Source organism: Scyliorhinus canicula, chromosome 18 (assembly GCF_902713615.1).
Source record: "Scyliorhinus canicula chromosome 18, sScyCan1.1, whole genome shotgun sequence".
Lineage (NCBI taxonomy): Eukaryota > Metazoa > Chordata > Chondrichthyes > Carcharhiniformes > Scyliorhinidae > Scyliorhinus > Scyliorhinus canicula.
In genome coordinates this window covers 36,908,525-36,928,848 of record NC_052163.1, presented here as the reverse complement: position 1 = coordinate 36,928,848, position 20,324 = coordinate 36,908,525, and the positions used below count along the sequence as shown (strand labels likewise).

Sequence of the window (20,324 nt, the reverse complement as noted above, 5' to 3'; positions counted from 1 at the left end):
CAAGTAGAATTCGCCTCTAGGCTATTGAGGAGGCAAAGGCGAGGATATCTGCCTTCACCCCGTGGCCACTAGCGAACAAGGTTCCAGTTCAACATTAAGAATCTCTGACATGGTGTTAAAGAAAGAGACTCAAAAGATTAACAACTTGGGACACAATCAGAACATATGTGTATGATTAGTCAGCCCCCGGGAACACCGCTCACACCTGTCGCCCACCGCTGAAAAAAAAACTCATCCATTGCCTTGGTCACATGACCCCTGCGCACCACCTTAAACTGGATCAAACTAAACCGAGCACAGGAGGATGTGGAGTTGACTCTACGAAGAGCCTTGCACACCTCATCCAGAACAGGATCCAAATCTAAACTAAGATAATCAGCTGCAGCTACCTCACTGCTCCCTTCCCATTAGCTAACACTTCGGCCAGTAGGGTGGCTCCCACCCAGTGCAAAGAAAAATACTTCAGGGAAGAAAAACCCACAAAGTAGAACAAAACCCTTACAAAACGTACTCCCATCATCCCACCCAAGAACAAAGAAATGCAAACATGTACAAGAAGTCCAATGACTCCCACAACCACATACCCACCCCCAACATCCAAATACCTCACAATAAACCTCAATCAACTCACACCCTGCCCATGTTTTTTTTACAAAATCCTCCGCCATATTAGAAAACGTCTTCTTACTCGAATGTCATTCTGAGTTTCCATTTCTTGGATGGAATGTTTAATCAATATTTTTTTTGTCTTCAGCTTCGATTAAAATTATTAGATTTGCAGAAACACTGGAAATGAACAGTTTGCCATTGCGTTGGGAAGTCTTGGTGTCTATGCTTGGTTTTCATACCACAGCACAAGCATCTCAAAATGGCTGCCTGCCTGTCGTTTTCATGCCACTTCCCCTAGTTTGGTTCACTTTTTTGTGGATGGAGCTGCTGCCTCTGGGCCACGTGAAGCCTCAGAGCCATGCGGAATTATAGTCCGGTTAAATTCGCTAAGCTCGTCCTGCCTCACATGGGGAACAGATTGATTCAAAGTAACATCACCTTTGGTCTGCAGACCCCCCCACAATTTTGCGAGCATGGATTAGCTTGGCCTTCAGCGCGCAATATCCACAAGGACTGGCTAGGTGGTATAGGTCAGCATGAAATAATTCAATTGATTCCATAGGTCGTTGTGACCGCTGGTTAAAATGTGCTTGTTCAATTGCTAAGTCTTGCTTTGGGCTAAAATAAGTGTCAACGGCTTTAATAATGGATTTGAAGCCGTGGTGGACCTCTGCATCCTCTGCCGTAAGAGAACTTTGTCTGCTACTGGAACTACCGCATTTGAAAGGAATTGACTTGCAGCTTTTGTTGCTTTTTGTGAAGACCTGATGCTGCTGGGGAAAATGGCATTTCCACTGCTGCCAATGCTGACCGCTCTTAAGGGTGAGGCAAGGGCAGGGATCGTTCACCAGGTACAGCCATCTTTACGTTGCTCCTGTGTTCCGCCTCACACCGCCGATTCTTTTTCTTTTTAAGAGCTGCTTTCAAAAGTTTCTAACTCTGTGGTTCCTTTGATAACACCAATCTGTCTTTTACATCGAGGTCTCCACTGCTGCCAGCATATTCTGAGATATGTCCTTCTATTTTGGACTCTAAGCGTGGGACTTGATTCTTCGACAGACTGTAAATATACTCTGATGCCTGCTAAACACTTGTTTGTTGTTACTACATCTAGAGGTTACAGAGTAGGCACATTGCTCCAAGGCATGATTCCAACCTCTCTCACAACCAACCCCTTATTGACCATGTCAGTGGTACATCATCTACTTCGTATATCAGCATCCCCCTTCTGTCAACACTTTACTATACATGGGAAATTCATGGTTTGTGAAGAGAGGAGACCATCATTCAGTGAATGGTTCAGTGTCTGGACCATTCACTTTTTGTGTGAAGTGAGCTTGAGCCATTCTGACATTTCCTGGGAGCCATGACTATACAACGCAAAGCAATTCCCAAAATCCACAATCTGTGGGGCAGTTAGAAAACAAACAGTTTGAGGATCCAAAGAACAGAGTAACAGGGACCAATGACCGAAGGAATATCAAAGCAGTTAGATAGATGCACTGACGGGAAGGTCATTGCTTCCTCCCTCTGCTGTTTTGAACATGTTTTAAGCAGCTTCCTCTGGAAGTTGATCAGATAAAACTACATTTTCCATAATAATTTGGAAACTCTTCACATTTGCTCAACTAAACTCGGTGGGCTTTATGAAATGTTGATCAGGTATAACTCAGGATCAACAGTCTAAGTCATTCATTGAGTAGTGGTAAAAGACCGGGAAGGTATCCTGCAACCAGAATTGCCCTTTCATGACATAGTGAACCTATTTGCCCTGCAGGAAAGATTAAAGCATGAGATAACTGATTGAACATAAAAGTTACAAAAGGAAAAGCACCAAAAGATATAAATATGAAAGCTATCAATCTTGTACACAAAGAATGCAACCTACACAAAAGGTATTTTGACTAAGAGATACATGGTCAACTTTGGAAACTACCTATACAGCTGCATAATATTTACACTAAGTTAAGCAGGAGTACTCAGGAAAACAGTGCTTAGCCTGGCTTACTTTGTTTTCCATGCCTCTTGCCAAATGGCCCTGCTTTGTTGTTTTGATCATCGAGATGGTTTTGTATCAGCAAGAGGCAAGACGTTACTGGTTTCGCCGTTACTTCGTGATTAGCTGTGTGCTACAGGCCAGAACAATGGACATTCTCCCAAAGACAATATCCAGAGAATTATTCTGCCATATTTCCATTGAAGCTGATTGTTGAGTCCTGTATTTTGAATCACCTTGTGATTCTAATTGAATTCTGTAAATGAATAACATCGGTAACTGAGTATTTAAGATACTACCAAGCTATTATTAAATCAATGGGATTTAACTCTTGTATTTTATATACATGAGCATGTTTGTTTGTGGCGTGTGCTCAATGTGTGGGATCAGACCATTTCAGTGGTTTGTGGGAGATTTAGGAAATTTCAAAATTTACCTCAACAGCGCAGTGTAATGAGGAGACAAAATGTTATCAGATCAAAAATAAAATCATCTTGTTCTTTCTAAAGCAGTAGATGTCAGATTATACACTTCCAAGTAACTCTGAAGGAACGGATGCATTCTTGTTTCTCATTAATCAGGTTCATGATTTGAGGTCAATAGGATGTGACGAATGTGCATAAATATAACTCGAGAACTGGATGCTCTTTGCAGTCTCAAAATATTGATTGTTCACTGCAATACCGTCCAGCAGCGGCAAGCGATTTGGGTCGGAGATTGTACATTTATGCAATGCCACTCCATCTCTTTTTACAGCAGCGACCTTGTTGTGCATCTTGAAGCATTTGTACCAGAAACAATAACCTGCCCTCGGCAGCTGCACAGTGCTGCCCCCAAGCTGCTGCTTTCCGTCAGAGTGTTGAACCACAATCCACAGCCTTTTGATAGGCATCTCATTCAGCCAGTTGCAATCCCGAGCCAGTTCCTCTGCGAGTAAGGGGGGTTGGTCTTATCCATTCATCCTGCATGCCTCTTTTTTTTTTGCCTTTTGGTTGGCTTTTGCGGTGGTTCGGTGCAGCCAACCCTCACTAAAGCCCCCCCCAAAAAGTTTTTTTTTCAATAAGTAGCGAAGACCAAACATTGATTCTTTCAGCTCTAAAGACACAGGCTGCTGGGACTGCGTTGCAAGTTATTTTGGGGGATCTGTAACTGGAGTGAGACTAAAGCAGGGTCGGCAAGTATTTGGGGAAGATGTCTGACATATCAGTCAATGACCAATTGGAGGGAATTATTTCAGATTTCGAAGGTTTGTGACTCTATTCTAATTGATACCTGTGACTAGTTTTTGTGATGTATGCGCTGGACATGCGGAACGCCAAGGTGACATGCGAGGCAATGGGTCTTTGTGTTTTTGTTTAACTCTTGAGTGTATCTGTTGACACTGATAATTTATAAGTAGATTATGTTTACTTCTCAGCTCACGCGTATCAGATCAGAGATCAGAGTTTAAATAAACTGCACCAACTTTGTGTGGTTGTTCTGCAGTGTTAAATACCCTGTTAACTGTAGACCTTTGCTTTAAACGAAGAACTCAAATCTGTTTAAAACGGTGGTCTCTGTGAAATCCATCAAACTGTGTGTGTGTGTGTGTGTGTGTGTATGGGGGGGGGGGGGCAATAATGCTGTTTAATCCTTCGCAGGCAGCCTGTCATTCCTTGGTATTCTGCTCTGACGCCTGACATTTTTCGTCCAAACACAAACTTCCCTGCAAGGAGACTCCAGCTAACATATCATCGTTGTTATGTGGCCTCTGCTTTCTTTCTGTGCAATGTGCCAAGCAAAGTATTTGAAAGAACAGGAAATGGGGAGATGGTCCGTTTCTTGAACGTGCAGCGTTTCCCCTCGGCCACATCATAGGGAATCCTCTCCAGCACATTGCAATTCGGAGCTTGTTTATTTTGCCAGACTTGAAAGCAGCTGAGCTTTGTCGGAGCGGATGGGTATTCCTCCCTCCCGCACGTCTTTGTGATCTTGGGATACAGAGCATCTACAATAGCTGGAAACTGGGCAGCCCCTGAGATTACATGGAAGCTGGGCGAAGGGTGGAGATTTGGAAGTGGGGTGCTCAGTTGTCATGCCGGTTCTGTTCTGGGAGACATGCTTCGTTCCAACTTATTTATTTTGTATCACAACAAGAGTTAAACAATCTCGGACGTCATCACTGACTTTTTGCTGGCAGACAGTGGCCAGTACAGGCAGCAGCAAATTGCACCTCGCCAGGAGCTCATTGAGTGTTGAATTTGTGCTTGTTCTTAATTGTTACTTTTGTTCAAGTGAATACTTAGTTAAGTTACTTCACTTATTGATTGATGACCTTGGCATAATACAAGGCTACACTGTTTGGCTACAGGCCTTTTCAACCACCGAATGAGTCAGTAAGTGAAACTTGCCAATTGCCACTTAGCAACACAAGTGACTAGGCTTGTGAAATATTAGTGTCAAAACTAAATGCGTCTGTGTGGAGGTATGTGCAAATATGTATACATATTGTATTTATATTTTCAAGGTCACACTTTCCTTAACTCTTAACAGACACAGTCTTGCTTCGACGTTTCTTCCAATGTGCAAACACCTCTGATGTTGTTACATTATCCCTGCACCGAAGTATCGACCAAGTCATGGAATATGACTTTAAATCATATACCTTAAGTAATCACATACATTCTAGATTCATAGATACATAGAAGATAGGAGCAGGATGAGGCATTTTGGCCCTTCGAGCCTGCTACGCCATTTATCACAATCATGGCTGATCATCCAACTCAATAATGGGGTAGCATGGGGGGCAGCAGGGTAGCATGGTGGTTAGCATAAATGCTTCACAGCTCCAGGGTCCCAGGTTCGATTCCCGGCTGGGTCACTGTCTGTGTGGAGTCTGCACATCCTCCCCCTGTGTGCGTGGGTTTCCTCCGGGTGCTCCGGTTTCCTCCCACAGTCCAAAGATGTGCGGGTTAGGTGGATTGGCCATGCTAAATTGCCCGTAGTGTGCTAATAAAAGTAAGGTTAAGGGGGGGGTTGTTGGGTTACGGGTATAGGGTGGATACGTGGGTTTGAGTAGGGTGATCATGGCTCGGCACAACATTGAGGGCCGAAGGGCCTGTTCTGTGCTGTACTGTTCTATATGTTCTATAATAGCTTAATCCTGCTTTCCCCCCATAACCTTTGATCCCATTCTCCCCAAGTGCTATATCTAGCCATCTCTTGAATATATTCAATGTTTTCGCATCAACTACTTCCTGTGGTAATGAATTCCACAGGCTCACCACTCTGGGTGAAGAAATATCTCCTCATCTCTGTCCAAAACGGTTCACTCTGAATCCTCAGATTGTGACCCCCTGGTTCTGGACACACCCACCATCGGGAACATCCTCCCTGCATCTACACTGTCCAGTCCTGTTAGAATTTTATAAGTCTCCATGAGATCGCCCCTCCCACCTCATTCTTCTGAACTCCAGTGAGAACAATTCTAACCTAGTAAATCTCTCCTCATATGACAGTCCCGCCATCCCTGGAATCAGTCTGGTAAACCTTCGCTGCACTCCCTCAAGAGCAAGAACATCCTTCCTCAGAAAGTCAGTGTTACCAAACGAGCCAAGTAGGCACTGAGTCATTAGAAACACGTGTTCAGTTCCCTATATTCCCTGAATATAGTGCCTTTATTGTGTCTATAACATGGAGTCCATTTCAAAGAAAAAAACATTGCTTAAAAAAGTATATATTGATTTAAAATAAAAAAATAAAACATTTCCCCCTTTTTCAACATTTGAGTTGCTTGGGCTCTGATGAAGAATGAACAGTACTCTGGATTCGTCTGGGCATTAGGTTAGGTGGACCAATTCTGAGAGCAAGCAACTTAAATGACCCACCATGGTTGTCAAGGAAGTGAGATGAGATTTGGTTGAGGATTTTCATGTTAGTTTTCAATTTACCACGGGAGTATAATACTGGGGTTGTAGGTCAGATGTCTATTATACAAACCACCCAGTTTTCCTTTCCATTGAAATAGTTGTAATATTCTTTAGGGAAGGATACTTGCTGCCATTACCAGGTTGTGTCTATATGTGACTCTAGTCAGACATAGATGTAATTGTTCCCTGGAATGTCTGAGCTGCTCCGATGAACCACGGAGCTACTTGCAGTTTCAGGGAGTCCACCACCACCTTCAAAGCAACTAGAGTAGAGAATAAATGGCAGTCGTTACAGAAACCTATAACCCAAAATAAGTTTTGTAAAAACAATTGTAGGAAATAACTGTATTTGCTAGTTGTTTTACCCACACGAGGGATGCATACAATCAGATTGCAAACTCCATCAGAGGTATGTTTTTATTTTCCATATGGTGGTGGTCAGTCATGACCTCAGGCTACAGGTCTTTCTTATAATCTTTTTTATGTGTCTCTGTGAAAATCCCCTGGTTGTCACACTTCGGCGCCTGTTCGGGCATACTGAGGGTGAATTCAGAATGTCCAATTCACCTAACAAGCACGTCTACTGGAGCACCCGGAGGAAACCCACGCAGCCAAAGATGTGCACGCATGCCTCCATTGGACTGTAACACCCCTTCCTTCCTCGTCTTCTTTATTCTCATACTCTTACTCCTCCATTTTAAGCACCAGATTAAAACTATCAATTTGCAAACCATTGATTTTGCAGCCTGATGTGAGGTTCCAACTAGCTCGTTGGTGCACTGTGAACAAACTTGGGTATTTTGCCTAAGACATCCATATCGGCTGTACAATTACAGGGGGTAGTTCAATTGAAGGGTCAAATTAATGGTAAATTCTTATCCATTTTCTTTTTTTTTTAGAAATTTAGAGTACCCAATTAATTTTTTTTCCAATTAAGGCACAATTTAGTGTGACCAATCCACCTCGCCTGCACATTTTTGGGTTGTGGGGGCAAAACCCACGCAAACACTGGGAGAATGTGCAAACTCCACAACTCCAGAGCCGGGATCAAACCTGGGACCTCGGCGACGTGAGGCAACAGGGCTAACCCACCGTGCTGCCCTTTTTATCTGTTTTCTGCTGCTCCCCTTTACTCATTCCCCTGCCCCCTCTTCACACCCCCGCCCCCCAAAACTGCACTGCACTTTCTGGAACACCCCTGTGCATCTCCTCAGAACTAATCACATGTTTCCATGTATCTGATACCTTCTGTGCACACTGATGTTAAATTACTGATTGTCCAAGTTAACGCTAATACAAAAGCAACATGCTGCTGATCATTGGAATCTTAAATAAAAGCACAATCTGCTGAATATACTCAGCCAGTCTGGCAGCATTGCTAGAGGGAGAAACCCTGTTAATTAATGTTTCAGATCTGTGACGCTCTGAAGATCTGGAACATTGACATTGTCTCCGCAGATGCTGTGAGATCTGTTAAGTGTTTTTGTTTTAATTCCAAGGTAACCCTAGTTCAGTAAAGTGACCTCGCTTCATATTCAACATCAAAACATCTGGAGCTAGTTACATTTAACATTATGTTGCTTCTAAGATCTTTCTGTAGATGCTTATTGGAGCCTGTCAGTTTGTGACATCAAGGTTGTTTAAAAACAAGGAAGAAGTGCCAAGCTCTGAAACTGGTCTAAAGAACAGAATAGGGGCAGAAATGCCAGAACATTGAGTGCTTATCTGGCAAGGCTTGTGCTTGTCTGGCAGGGCCTGTGGGGTCTTTGCAGCTGACAGACCAGAGTGTCACAATAATCAATAATTATCTTAAACCTACAACATTGGAAACTGAATAGATTTATAGTTCCGGGAATGTGGACATCGTTGGCTAGGCCAGCATTTATTGCCCTTCTCGGGTTTTAATTACCGAAAGCTCCTCATGATCTGTAACCAGTAAGATGTTCAAAATGTTCAAAACATCCTTTTCTGTTTTAGCTTGGAGAAGCTTGATTTTTTAAATTGAAAAATTATCTAAAAGTGTGCAGTATGGGACAGGGAGGTCTTGTGGTGCAGTGGGTAGCGTCCCCCCACCTGATCCAGAAGCTCTGGGTTCGAATCCCACACCAGAACTTGATGAGTCCTGGAGGTTTGCAGCATGGGAATAGGCCCTTTAGCCCAACCTGCCCATGATGGCCAAGAAAGATGAGTTCGTAACATGTCAGGTTGAGTATCATCCTGCAAAATCTTTCCAATGCATGCTAATGGTAGGCGGTAAGATTGGGAGACACACTTGGTTAGCTATGGTGCCCCCTCAAGTTATCCGTGTTCACGAAAAATCTCACTATGCGAAGAGATGATGCCTGCCTTGTGGACCGCTAGGTGCAGGAAGAGAATCAACAACGGACAAGAATTTTGTAAAGAATAGTGTCATAATATACACCAGTATATCATGGTGCAGACACATACTGATGGACATACACTAGGACCAATCAACATGCACAAACACCGCAGCCAATCACCAGTTAGAACACACGCACTATAAAGGCAGAGGGCATCACTTTTCCCGCTCATTCTGGATGCTGCCTCTCAGATGCACAAGAGCTTATCAAGTTTAGTACAGACTCGTACCACGCGCTGAGAGATTCAACTGGTTCGGACAGGCACAGGTCTCTAGTTAAACTAGCATCGTTTAAACTCACCGTCACGTATATCTATTATTTTATAAGTAGTTAATAAAATAGTGTTGAACCTTATTCAGTGTTGGCGGCATATGTTAGCTTCACAAGTCTACACTGCCCAACACGTCAAATAGGTGTTGACATTTGTGGAAATTAGTAACAAAAGGCAATTTTGTTTCAACACAATGCACCCTTGCTAAATTAACTGTATTTTCAATTTATGCATTATATTTCTAGTCCTTCAATTTTAAGCCAGAACCTCAGGGTGAATCGCCATGTGCAATGTAAACAATTGAGATACTTCCTGCCAGTATTTTCTGCTATTTATTTTAGAAATTCTTACATATAATTGTACAAGGAATTTTAAATTAATTGTGTATTCCATCAGTGTTGTACTCATCCTGGTTCCCATGGAGGAAAAGAATAGTGGGCGGGATTCTCTGATCCCATGCTGGATTGGAGAATTGACGGGGGATGGGGGGGTGGGGGGGGGGGGGGGGGGGCGCAAATTCCGCAATGCCGCTTCGACGCAGGCCCGCTGATTCTCCGGCGACCAGTTGATGGGCCGAGTGCCCGGAAATTTCGGCCGTGTCCCGCCGGCGTCGTTTTTGTGTGGTCCTACCCGGCAGGACCTCGGCGTTCTGGCTGCGCCGGGGGGGGGGGGCGGCCTGGTATGGGGGGGGGGGGGGGGCGGCCTGGTATGGGGGGGGATCTGACTCCGGGGGGGCCTCCACGGTGGTCTGGCCCGCGATCGAGTCCTACCGTTCCTATGTTCCTCTGCGCCGGGCCCCTGTAGGTCTCCACTATGTTGCGCCGGGGCCAGTGCGGAGAAGGAAACCCACATGCATGCGCGGACCCGCGCCCGTGGCGCGCATACGCAGACCCGCACCGCCAATGCTGGTGCCCGTATTAGCAGCTGGAGTTGCGTAAAGCGCTCCAGTGCCATGCTGGCCCCTTGCGCGGCGCAGGATCGCTGCTCCCAGCGGCCTGCTGACGCCGTGGTCAACACTCCGCCGCTGGATCGGAGAATCCTGCCCAGTATCTTTCCTTCAAGGTGTCAGACATTAATTCCTAGAATCAATGCTCCGGTTTAATCAAATAGTTATTCCAGTCGAGTTTGGAAGGTGCCGTTTAAGGAGTCTTGGTGAGTTCCTGCAGTGCATCTTGTAGATGGTACACACTGCTACCACTGTGCATCAGTGGTGGAAGGAGTGAATGTTTGTGGATGGTATGCCAATCAAGGTGGGCTGCTTTATCCTGGATGGTGTTGAGTGTTGTTGAATCTGGGGGGAGATCTCCCTATTCAGGGGATGGGCGGGTCAGGTCGGGCTACCCCCCTTCCCCTTACTATGGGGAAGGGTGGGGGGGGGCTGAATCTTTAGTGGGGGTTGCTTTGTGATGCAGGGGAAGGTGGGTGGCTAACCGCAGGACATTGCATCAAGTTTCCAGCTCAAACTGGTGGCCTGATAGTGTGATTCGCTCAGGAATTCCTAGTATCGCTCGTATTCCTAGTGTCCCTCACCATATATATAAATTTGTATGGCGAGGCATACGTCCTGAGCTGGGAGTGCAAATCCGTTCCAATTCACCTCCGGTGGGAGAACATAGGGTGGGATTCTCTGTTGCCTGATGCTGATATCGTAATCAGCGATCCGGGCAAAAACGGCTGGGCCCTTGGCCGTGCATGTGCACGGCGACAACCTGCAGCATTCGCGTTGCACAACATAGCACTGGCCTTGCGCGGACCCGATCTGCCAAATATTCCGCCCCCCCCCCCCCCCCCCCCCCCGACATTGTGGAAGCCCCCCCTCCCCCGGCCAGCAGCACGGCTCCTGGCTGACTGTGGCGGTGCTGGACTCAGTCCATGGCTGCCATGCCAGGTTCCCAACCGCGCAGTTGGGAACTCGGCCTAGCAGGTGCGAAGCATCGGAGAGAGCCTTCCGATGACACGCCAATGCTGTTCCAACGGCGTGCGCCGCACAAGACAATGACGCCATTTAGGATGGGGCGTAGAATGGAAAACCGGTGTCAAACCGGCACTGCCCCAGATTTGGGCGTCGGAAGGGATTTTCCGTCCGGATCGCCGATTACGATATCAGCATCGGGCAACAGAGAATCCCTGTGGCCTGCCCGGGGGGTGGGGGGGGGGGGGGGGGGGGGGGTGCAGCATTTGGCAGATCAGGTCCACGCAAGGCCAGCGCTATGTTGTGCAACGCAAATGCTGCAGGTTGTCGCCGTGCACATGCACGGCCACGGGCCCAGCCGTGTTTGGTGCGGGAGCCGGGAGTTTCACCCGGCGTGATTGCTAGCCCCTCACCGGTCTGCTAAATGGAAAATCCAGCCCAAAGTCTCTCCAAACCTGGGACTTGGGAACATGATTTACATAGTTAGCACTGCTCCCGGTTCAATTCGGCCTCGGATGACTGTCTGTGTGGAGAATGATTGCTCCAGTTTCCTCCCACAGTCCAAAGATGTGCGGGTTAGGTGGGTTGACCAGGCTAAATTGCTCCTTAGTGTCCGAAGGGTTCGGTGGGATTACTGAGTTACGGGGATAGGGTGGAGGTGTGGACTTAAGTAGGGTGCTCTTTCAAGGGCTGGTGTAGACTCGATGTGCCGAATGGCCTCCTTCTGCAGTGTATATTCCATGAAGTAGTCCATTGCATGAACTGTAACCATTAAATGACTATAGAATGAAGCCAGGCCAGAATGTGATCTACTCCACAAATGTGAATTCCCTTTCATTTCAAATTATTGAGGGTAAGTTGGAGTGAGCAGAAATAATTTGCCTTGACAACCCATAACTGTGATGTTGTACTGACATACCATGCATTCCCTTTCTCTTAATCTGCATTGATTTTCTCCTAAAGATATCTCCTCTCCAAATCTCTGGTCAGATTTTCAGTAAGAACGAGAGAAAATAAAGGAAGGAGAAAGACAGACAAAGAGGAAACCCTTGTCGGGTGGTCTGATGGTATGCCGATAAGCCCAACAAAAAGTATAATTGCCCCACAGTAGCTAGTTTAGCGTGTGAAGCTGACGTCCGCCACTGTTTGCAAACGTTCATCTTGCGTTATTTTGAGGCAGACATTTGAAGAAATGAAGAAAACTGTACTAAATGTTTACAGTCTTTTAATTATGGCCTTCACTTTTTCAGGATTTAAGGATCAAATTTTCAAATTCCTTCCTGCCAGATATTTGAAACTTTGTCCTTCCCTGTATCAGCTGTCTGCATAGACGCCTCCCTGGTTTAAAAACAAACTTGTTACACTGAAATACGGGGCGGGATTTTCCGTCAGCCAACGGCAAAATTGGAAACGAATTGGGAAGAGAATTGGCTCGAAAATTGCGGCGTGCGCCGAATTGACGGCAAATTGCCATTCTCCGTCACCTCGACATTGGCGTCAATGCGGTCCAGTATGCACGTGCAGTAAACACTGTTTGCATATCATTAACAGGCCCGACCCGATATTCTCTGCCTCCGGCCTCTGATGGGCCAAGTACACTTTCGCTTTCAAAAATCGTGAGACCGGCGTCGAGAGGAGCGATCGGGGGGGGGGGGGGGGGGGGGGGTGTGACCAGGGACCAGGGAATGGGCTGGTGGGGAAAGGGTGACTCCTCCTCCCCTTCTCTCCCACCCCCCCCCCCCCCCCCAATCACACCACAAAGGACTCGGGCGGTGCCCGGGCACGGACCATTACCTGCAAGGCAGCCATCTTGACCACCTACTTTGGCCCCTGGTTCTGCAGAGTGACACCAACCGTATGGGTGCCTCCACACAGCACCCTCCGCCATACCATCCCCTTGTCTGGCTGTCACCCGCTGGCAGGACATCATGCTGCCACTCGGGGGCAACACCCACTGTAGCCCCTGCGGGTATGCTGGGCGGGGGCTGCGGAGTGTACAGCTGGCAAGGGCAGCCAGGTGCAGAAGCCCCCAAGGTGCTGAGCAACGACGGGGCTGTGGTAGTCACCACTGAGGTATATATTGTATATAGAGGATGTCGATGTAGGTGCTTTATGGTAAGGCCCTGTACTACAGGTACGGGGGTAGTTCCCTGCCGGAGTATAAATATGTGTTCTCCTCATACAGCAGCCATTTCGCCAGCTGCTGTAGGAGGCCACACATCTTAGGGTAATAAAGCGTCGATTGCATCCAACTCTCGTCTTTGTGTAATTGATAGTGCATCAGGCGCCAGGGGTGCGGAGTTTGGTGGGGGCGGGGGGCAGCATGCGGGGGCAGAGCCTGCACTGTCAACTGGGGCCACCATTTAGCCTGGTGGACCTGGTTGGGCACGGGGGTACGTACCATGCTAACATGTCGACCTTTTACTCCCTATAGACAATGGATATTGGAGGACACCCGCTCCCGGTGGCCGTCAAGGTGACGGTCGCTCTAAACCATTACGCCACTGGGTCCTTCCAGGGTCGGAATGGGTCCTGTCTGGAATCTAACAGACCTCGGTACACAGGTGCATTGCGCCATCATGGAAGCCCTGTATGCCCAGTCAGCACAATACATCATTTTCAATGTGGACTGAGCCCACCATGATGCCAGGACAGCGGGGTTCGCTGCCATCGCCAATATGTCCTGGGTCCAGGGGGTGATCGACAGGATGTATGTCCCGCTACGAGCACCTGCAAATGACAGGCCGTTCTACAAAAATCGAAGAGGATTCCACTCTCTGAATGTGCAGTTGATATGTGACCATCAGTGTGCATCATACACGTCTGCGCTCGATACCCAGGCAGTGTGAACGTCAGGGCAGCACGGTAGCACAAGTGGATAGCACTGTAGCTTCACAGTGCCAGGGTCCCAGGTTTGATTCCCTGCTGGGTCACTGGGTCTGTGCGAAATCTGCAGGTTCTCCCCGTGTCTACGTGGGTTTCCTCCGGGTGCTCCGGTTTCCTCCCACAGTCCAAAGACATGCAGGTTAGGCCGATGGGCCATGATAAATTACCCTTAGCGTCCAAAAAAGTTTGGAGGGGTTATTGGGTTACGGGGATAGGGTGGAAGTGACGGCTTAAGTGGGTCGGTGCAGACTCGATGGGCCGAATGGCCTCCGTCTGCACTGTATGTTCTATGTCTATGTCGATTTCTATGGCGACGATTTCTGACAAGTTCGAGATGCGCACCCTGCCCCCCACAAGCTACAATAACTCTTATGCAGCAACCAGGATTGTGATCGAGCGGTCCTGGATATGCGGTTCATGAGGGGCCTTCCAATATGACGCTGCGAGGGTCGCCCTCACCGTGGCGGCCTGCTGCATCCTTCACAACATCGCGCAGCAGAGGGGCGACATGGAGGAGGAGGATGAAAGGCAAGCCTTGTCCGACGAGGAGAATGCGGTGGAGGGCGAGGATGGGCAGGGGAATGTTGGGGGAGGCCACCCAGACCACCTACAACATCTGCCTATTTTCCTGCCCCCCCCAACCCCGCACTCCCTCTGTGACCAGCCCAGCCCACCCCTCACACCCATCTGACAGAGCACCGAGGCAGGTTATAACAATGTGAACAGGTGTTTAATGTGACAACATTTATACAGAGTCGTGCCCTAGCCCCTACCACTAAACTGTGCCTTGCACCCATGTAAACTGAACTGATGTCTAACTTTCTGGCCTCATGGGCCATAACACTGCACCTTGGTGGATCCCCCATACAGTGCATCAGGGGTGGAGGCAGCTTGCTCTGATTCCCGTCCTGTGACCGAGGTCTTCTGGGCCTGGATGGGCCAGGCTGCTGCTTAGGTGTCCCAGGTGGTGTGGCGCCACCTCCCCTGCGGGAGTCACTGGCATGTGCCCCATCACCTCCTCCTCCCTCGGGCGGCTCCAGGGGACGGGGATGCGAGCGGAGCTATCCCCTGTGGCTCCCCTGCAACCTGGCGCTGCCAGTCCTGGAGGTCTGTTCTGGTCTCAATCATGACCTCATAGCCACAAAGCACTGGGAATGGACTGTCTCCATCTAGGACTGTTCTATATCACCCATTGACTGTGCCACCACCTTCTGGGTCTGTGTCACATCAGCCAGTGATTGTGCCATCTCCCTATAGGGCTGGGCCACCTCCCTCTGGATCTGTGCTACGTCGGCCAGCACCTGGGCAATGCCGCCAACGTTCCCAGCCTTGGCCTGCTGTAACTGTGGAATTCCCACGAATCCTGCGCCGGCACCAACACTTCGGGCTGGATTCTCCGATTGCCGATGCCGAATTCGCGTTTGGCGAGCAGTACGCTGCACACCACATGGACGGCCTCAGGATGTCTCCTCAGGCTCATCCCCGGTGCTCCGCCCCCAATCGGCCGAGTCACCAACAGCGTGGGACACGTGTCCTCACAACCTTCGGGGACCTCGCGTCCGCAGACGTTAAAGTTGGTGGGTGGGGGGGGGCTTCGGCGAGGGCTAGAGGACTGGTGGGCGTGGTCTGGGGGTGGCGAGGGGAGTTAGCGGGGGCCAGGTTTTGGCAGGCTGGGTCCATGCCACCGTACCCATGCGTGGCCACAAACCGGCAATTCTGCGGCCGTATCCGCAGATAAAGCCGGGTCTTTACGCAGAGCAGGTGCTAGCCCCCGACCGGGCGGAGCATCGGCGCAGAGGCGCCGACGACTTTCTGGTCGTAAGACCAGACGGATCTCCGGACATAACCACAGAATTGGAGAATCCAGCCCTTAGTCTCAGGAACTGAGAATCCTACTGATGGTCTTTATTCAGAAAGCAAGTTTGGCAAATAACTTCATTTATTTTACAAGTGCACTACACAATAACATGAGTCGTATTGAAAATGGATTATTTCCTGAGTTATTTGTTTTTGTGTCCTAAAACTAGGTATGTATCTTGGAAATGAACTTGGAGGTTATAGATGTAGACGGATTCGCCATGGGACACTGCATGGGAGAGAGATTATGGCAGATGAAAGGCACTCGGGACAGGATTGAGTGTTGAAGATGTTAGGATGGATAAATATGTTTGATTTAGATTTTGAATTTCCAAGCAGATTATATGAAACCATTGTTCAAGGGAAAAGACAAATTTGATTTGCAGAGGACTGATTTTACACGGTCAGGTGGGAATAGCAGAGTTTCTTTTCCATCTGTGCTTTATTGCATGAGTAAAATCGGCACAGGGATCTTCGCCCTGGCCAATAATTTGCCAAACATCATTTTCAGGCCTATTTGCAGCATCTGCAGTGTTTTGTTTGCACAAAATACGGTCACCTTAAATGATCGTCACTTAGAGAAACCTGAGGTGGCAGTGATATCATTAGATTTTGTTTTTGTTGAGAATAAAACAAAACGGATCTTCATTGTTGTTACTGGCCGTCATGCTTTCTATTCCCTTGAGGAGTTTGAAACAGGTGTAATTGGCAGAATGTACTGCTTGTGTGCTTATGATTGTATGATTTTATCTATTTGCAGTTGTAGAAGTGTTACGAGTGTCAGTGAGATACCGGTAGCATTTGTGGAATGGTTCTGTGATACTGGTCACCCACACCTCATTGGGGAAGACACGAGAGAATTCTCCTCTTGCACTTAAGCCTCTGGTGGATATTTTATCCACCCCTACTTTTTTAAAAATAAATTTAGTGCACCCAATTAATGTTTTCCAATTAAGGGCCAATTTAGCATGGCCAATCCACCTAGCCTGCACATCTTTGGGCTGTGGTGGCGAAACCCACGCAAACACGGGGAGAATGTGCAAACTCCACACGGACAGTGACCCAGAGCCGGGATTGAACCTGGGACCTCGGCACTGTGAGACAACAGGGCTAACCCACTGCGCCACCGTGCTGCCCCTACACCCCCGCTTCCTTGAGGGACTGCTCTAACAAAGTAAAAACTACCATTCTTTCCGTCAGGAGACAATTTAGGGTGAGGAACATTATTTTACAGCAGCAACATTGGAAGTGAATTCGTTCAGATTTCCATTGGTCAATGCGAAATGAAATGGTGACTATGATCCAAGGAGCAGGTTAAAATTTCCCGAGAAACACGCCAACCAAAACAAATATTTAGAACTTAATTTTTACAGGTAGTGATCAGGACAGGTCCTCTTCCCTTTTAATAGGACCCAACGCTGATTAAAAATTCAAAGTCTTTAGGAATATAAATAAAAAGTGAGCTTCATGGTTATGCTGACAGTGGGCAGCTGAAGTAAAACAAGTGCTTGTTGCCGATACAGTTGAAACCTTTGGTGAGGGATTGTACTAAAACTTCAATTTTGAAAAGGCACAAGATTCAGTGAACTGCAGCCATTGTGGTTATTCCTGGGTGAGACTGGTTTTATTGACCTCTAAAGAACTGAACTCGAGATGAAGAATGTCAGTAAGATTGCTGACCTTGTGGAAGCTTTGCTGATAATACCCTGGAAATGTTGCATTATATGACATCACCTAATTTCTGTGACCAGGGTTCCCCCTCACCCCACCATTAGAATACTAATTCATCGTGACCAATAACTTGGAGTGTGACAAGGCGGCACAGTGGTTAGCACTGCTGCCTCACAGTGCCAAGTACCCAGGTTCGATTCTGACCTTGGGTGACTGTGTGGCATCACGGGATGGGGCGGGGGAGTGGGCCTGGGGTCAGTGCAGACTCAATGGGCCGAATGGCCCCCTTTAGCACTAGGTATTCTGTGAGGGGCTGGTTTAGCACACTGGGCTAAATCACTGGCTTTTACAGCAGACCAAGGCAGGCCAGCAGCACGGTTCAATTCCCGTACCAGCCTCCCCGAATAGGTGCCGGAATGTGGCGACTAGGGGCTTTTCACAGTAACTTCATTGAAGCCTACTCGTGACAATAAGCGATTTTCATTTTCATTTCATGTGGAAAATCTGGTCTTTTTTTGATCCGATCCTCAAAATGTGCTTTGGTTGAGATTGCATGCAAAGGGGCCCTCCTGCACTGAGAACAGAGGATAAGAAGGGCAGGTGCCACTTTGGGCGGTCCTTGGGTTTCTACTTGTCGATGATTACTGACACTGTCTGCCTTTATGGAGAAGGATGACCCAAGTCCAACACCCCTCACTGAAGTTTCACGGCTCCCTCTGCTAAAAGGCTAGTCTCTTCAAAATTCTTGAAAGGCAGGCGTTTTGGGTCTACAGCGCATTGCAGCTGGGCCCCACGTCCATTCTGTAGAAGGCAAGTTATGCCTTACCTCCTGGATTTCCACGCAAAAGGAGTAAGTCTCAACTGAGCCGAAGGAGTTATGGGGCGGGACTCTCTGAGCCCCCGTGCATAAAGCATGATCGGTGCATGGACGGCGAAATCCGGCGCGACGCCGCTCCCGCGATTCTCCAACCCCCGGAGAATCGCCGTGAACCGTGCGCACGCGGTCTAAGCGGCGCAGGTAAGGGGCCATTGACAGAGGCCCCTGTGGTGATTTTCCAAGTGTAACTGGCCGAGTTCCAAACAGCGTAGCTCTCCCACGGTCCCACCCATCGGGAACTTGGCGTGGCAGCTGCGGAATCGGTCCGCGGCCGCCCTGGTAGGGAGAGGGGGAATCCTTCATCTGGGGGGGGGAGGGGTGCGGCTCACAGACGGCCAGGCTATTGATCGGGGGCCACCAATCTGCGGGCGCGCATGATCTCGGGGAGGGTGGGCCCATCTTTTTGGTGCCCGTCCGCGGTGTGGGTCCGCCATGTCACGCGGGGCGGCAGGCGCAGGCCGCCGCCATGTGCATGTGCGGACCCCCGACCGGACGTGCAGGGCCCCATATCGGCAGCCGGAGCTGCGAGGAGCACTCTGGGACCCTGCAGTTTGGAGAATCACTCTGGCCTTTCTTCAGGAAAGTGCAGAGTGATTCGCCCGCGTTTTCACTCTGGAGTGGGGACGGAGCCCAATTATTGGAGAATCCTGCCCAGGGTGTCCCAGAGAAAGTTTCCATCTTCCAGCTGCCATGTCTTTTGTTTCACGAGGGTCAGACAAGAGGTTCTGCGCCTTCCAAGACAACCAGGAAACTGTTGGTGGCTCAGGGATCTCGTGAAACTAGGTCTCTGCCGTATGCCTGGGTCGTGGTGGGACACTTTCAGGTCCTAAACCTGGGACAAGTGGAAAATGAAGTGCTGGATTCACTGTTTTGGAGGCTAAGTGCGGGAATTGTGGCGTTTTAGGACGGTAAATTTGGCAACTAGTGAGGAGCTAGCAGTTGCACCGAGTAAAACTCCCCGGCTCCCAGGATATAAATGCCTGGAGAATGGTTGGGTCCGTGGCCACGCATGCACATGGCGATGACCTGCACGGGTTGCGCCGTAAAATATGGTGCTGGCCATGCGTGGACCCGACGTGCCAAATAGTCACCTCTTGGCTACCCCCCACCAGTACCCCAGCCCTCGCAGAAGCCCCCCAGCCTCCCCAGCCGGCAGCAAGGCCTGCGCCCAAATGTGGTGGCGCTGGACACAGTCCGCAGCTGCCATGCTGGATTCCCAACCACTGAAACTTGGCCCATTGGGGGCGGAGCATCGGGGAGGGCCTTCAGGTGAATACGAAATCGGCATCGAGGAATGGTGAATCCCACCCAAAGTGATTTTACATTTTGTTGGTTTATCATTTAAAAAATACATGCATATATTTTTCCATTATCCATTGCTTTGTAATACAAAGAATGTGCAATAATTGTTCTTGTCCTTTCTTTTCTAAACTCAGTCTGCTAGAGGATATGGAGCAGGCTGAGTGAGTAAAGCATTCTTGGGTGGGTGTTAGAACTCTGAAACATATGGAAATGTGAAGGAGTAAATACATTTATGTCAAAAGTAGTTGCTCACACCTTCACCTTTCAACTAGAAACATTACGGAAAATAAATATTGACGTATCAACACTAATTCTTCCAGTGATAGTAATTCATGACCTTCAACAGCTTGTAAATGTGATGGGATAATGCACAACATTGCATATGTCATAATGAAGGGAATGTAGCCTGATTGAGTGGCTGAAAAGGGATAATAATCATTGCCTGATTTCTGTTTACTTCTCGTACAAGTCTCTCAGTATTTCAGAATAAATCTGACATTTACATGAAAACTGCAAAATCCAGTTCATTTTAGAGTGAAATGTCATCGTTTAAAGACGGCAGTCACTTTCATGGATGGATATTGATATGAAATTGTCGATTGAATTTCCTGTCATGAGTTTTTTTTAAAATTAGCTGAATTTGAATGATTGCTC

The 20,324-nt window shown here is 48.2% G+C and overlaps 1 protein-coding gene across 3 annotated transcripts in view; it reads left to right on the top strand.

The window, feature by feature from the left end:
• The window catches only part of LOC119953086 (septin-9-like), a 322,986-nt gene that overhangs the window by 163,685 nt on the left and 138,977 nt on the right, over positions 1–20,324 (top strand). The window contains exon 1 of one of the 3 annotated variants that reach the window (XM_038776915.1): positions 3,563–3,851. The exons of the other annotated variants lie outside the window; for them this stretch is intronic. Coding sequence (XP_038632843.1) covers positions 3,797–3,851 — 55 coding nt within the window. The 5' untranslated portion in view covers positions 3,563–3,796. Of the gene's footprint in view, positions 1–3,562; positions 3,852–20,324 lie in introns of those variants that run through there. 3 annotated transcript variants of the gene reach the window in all.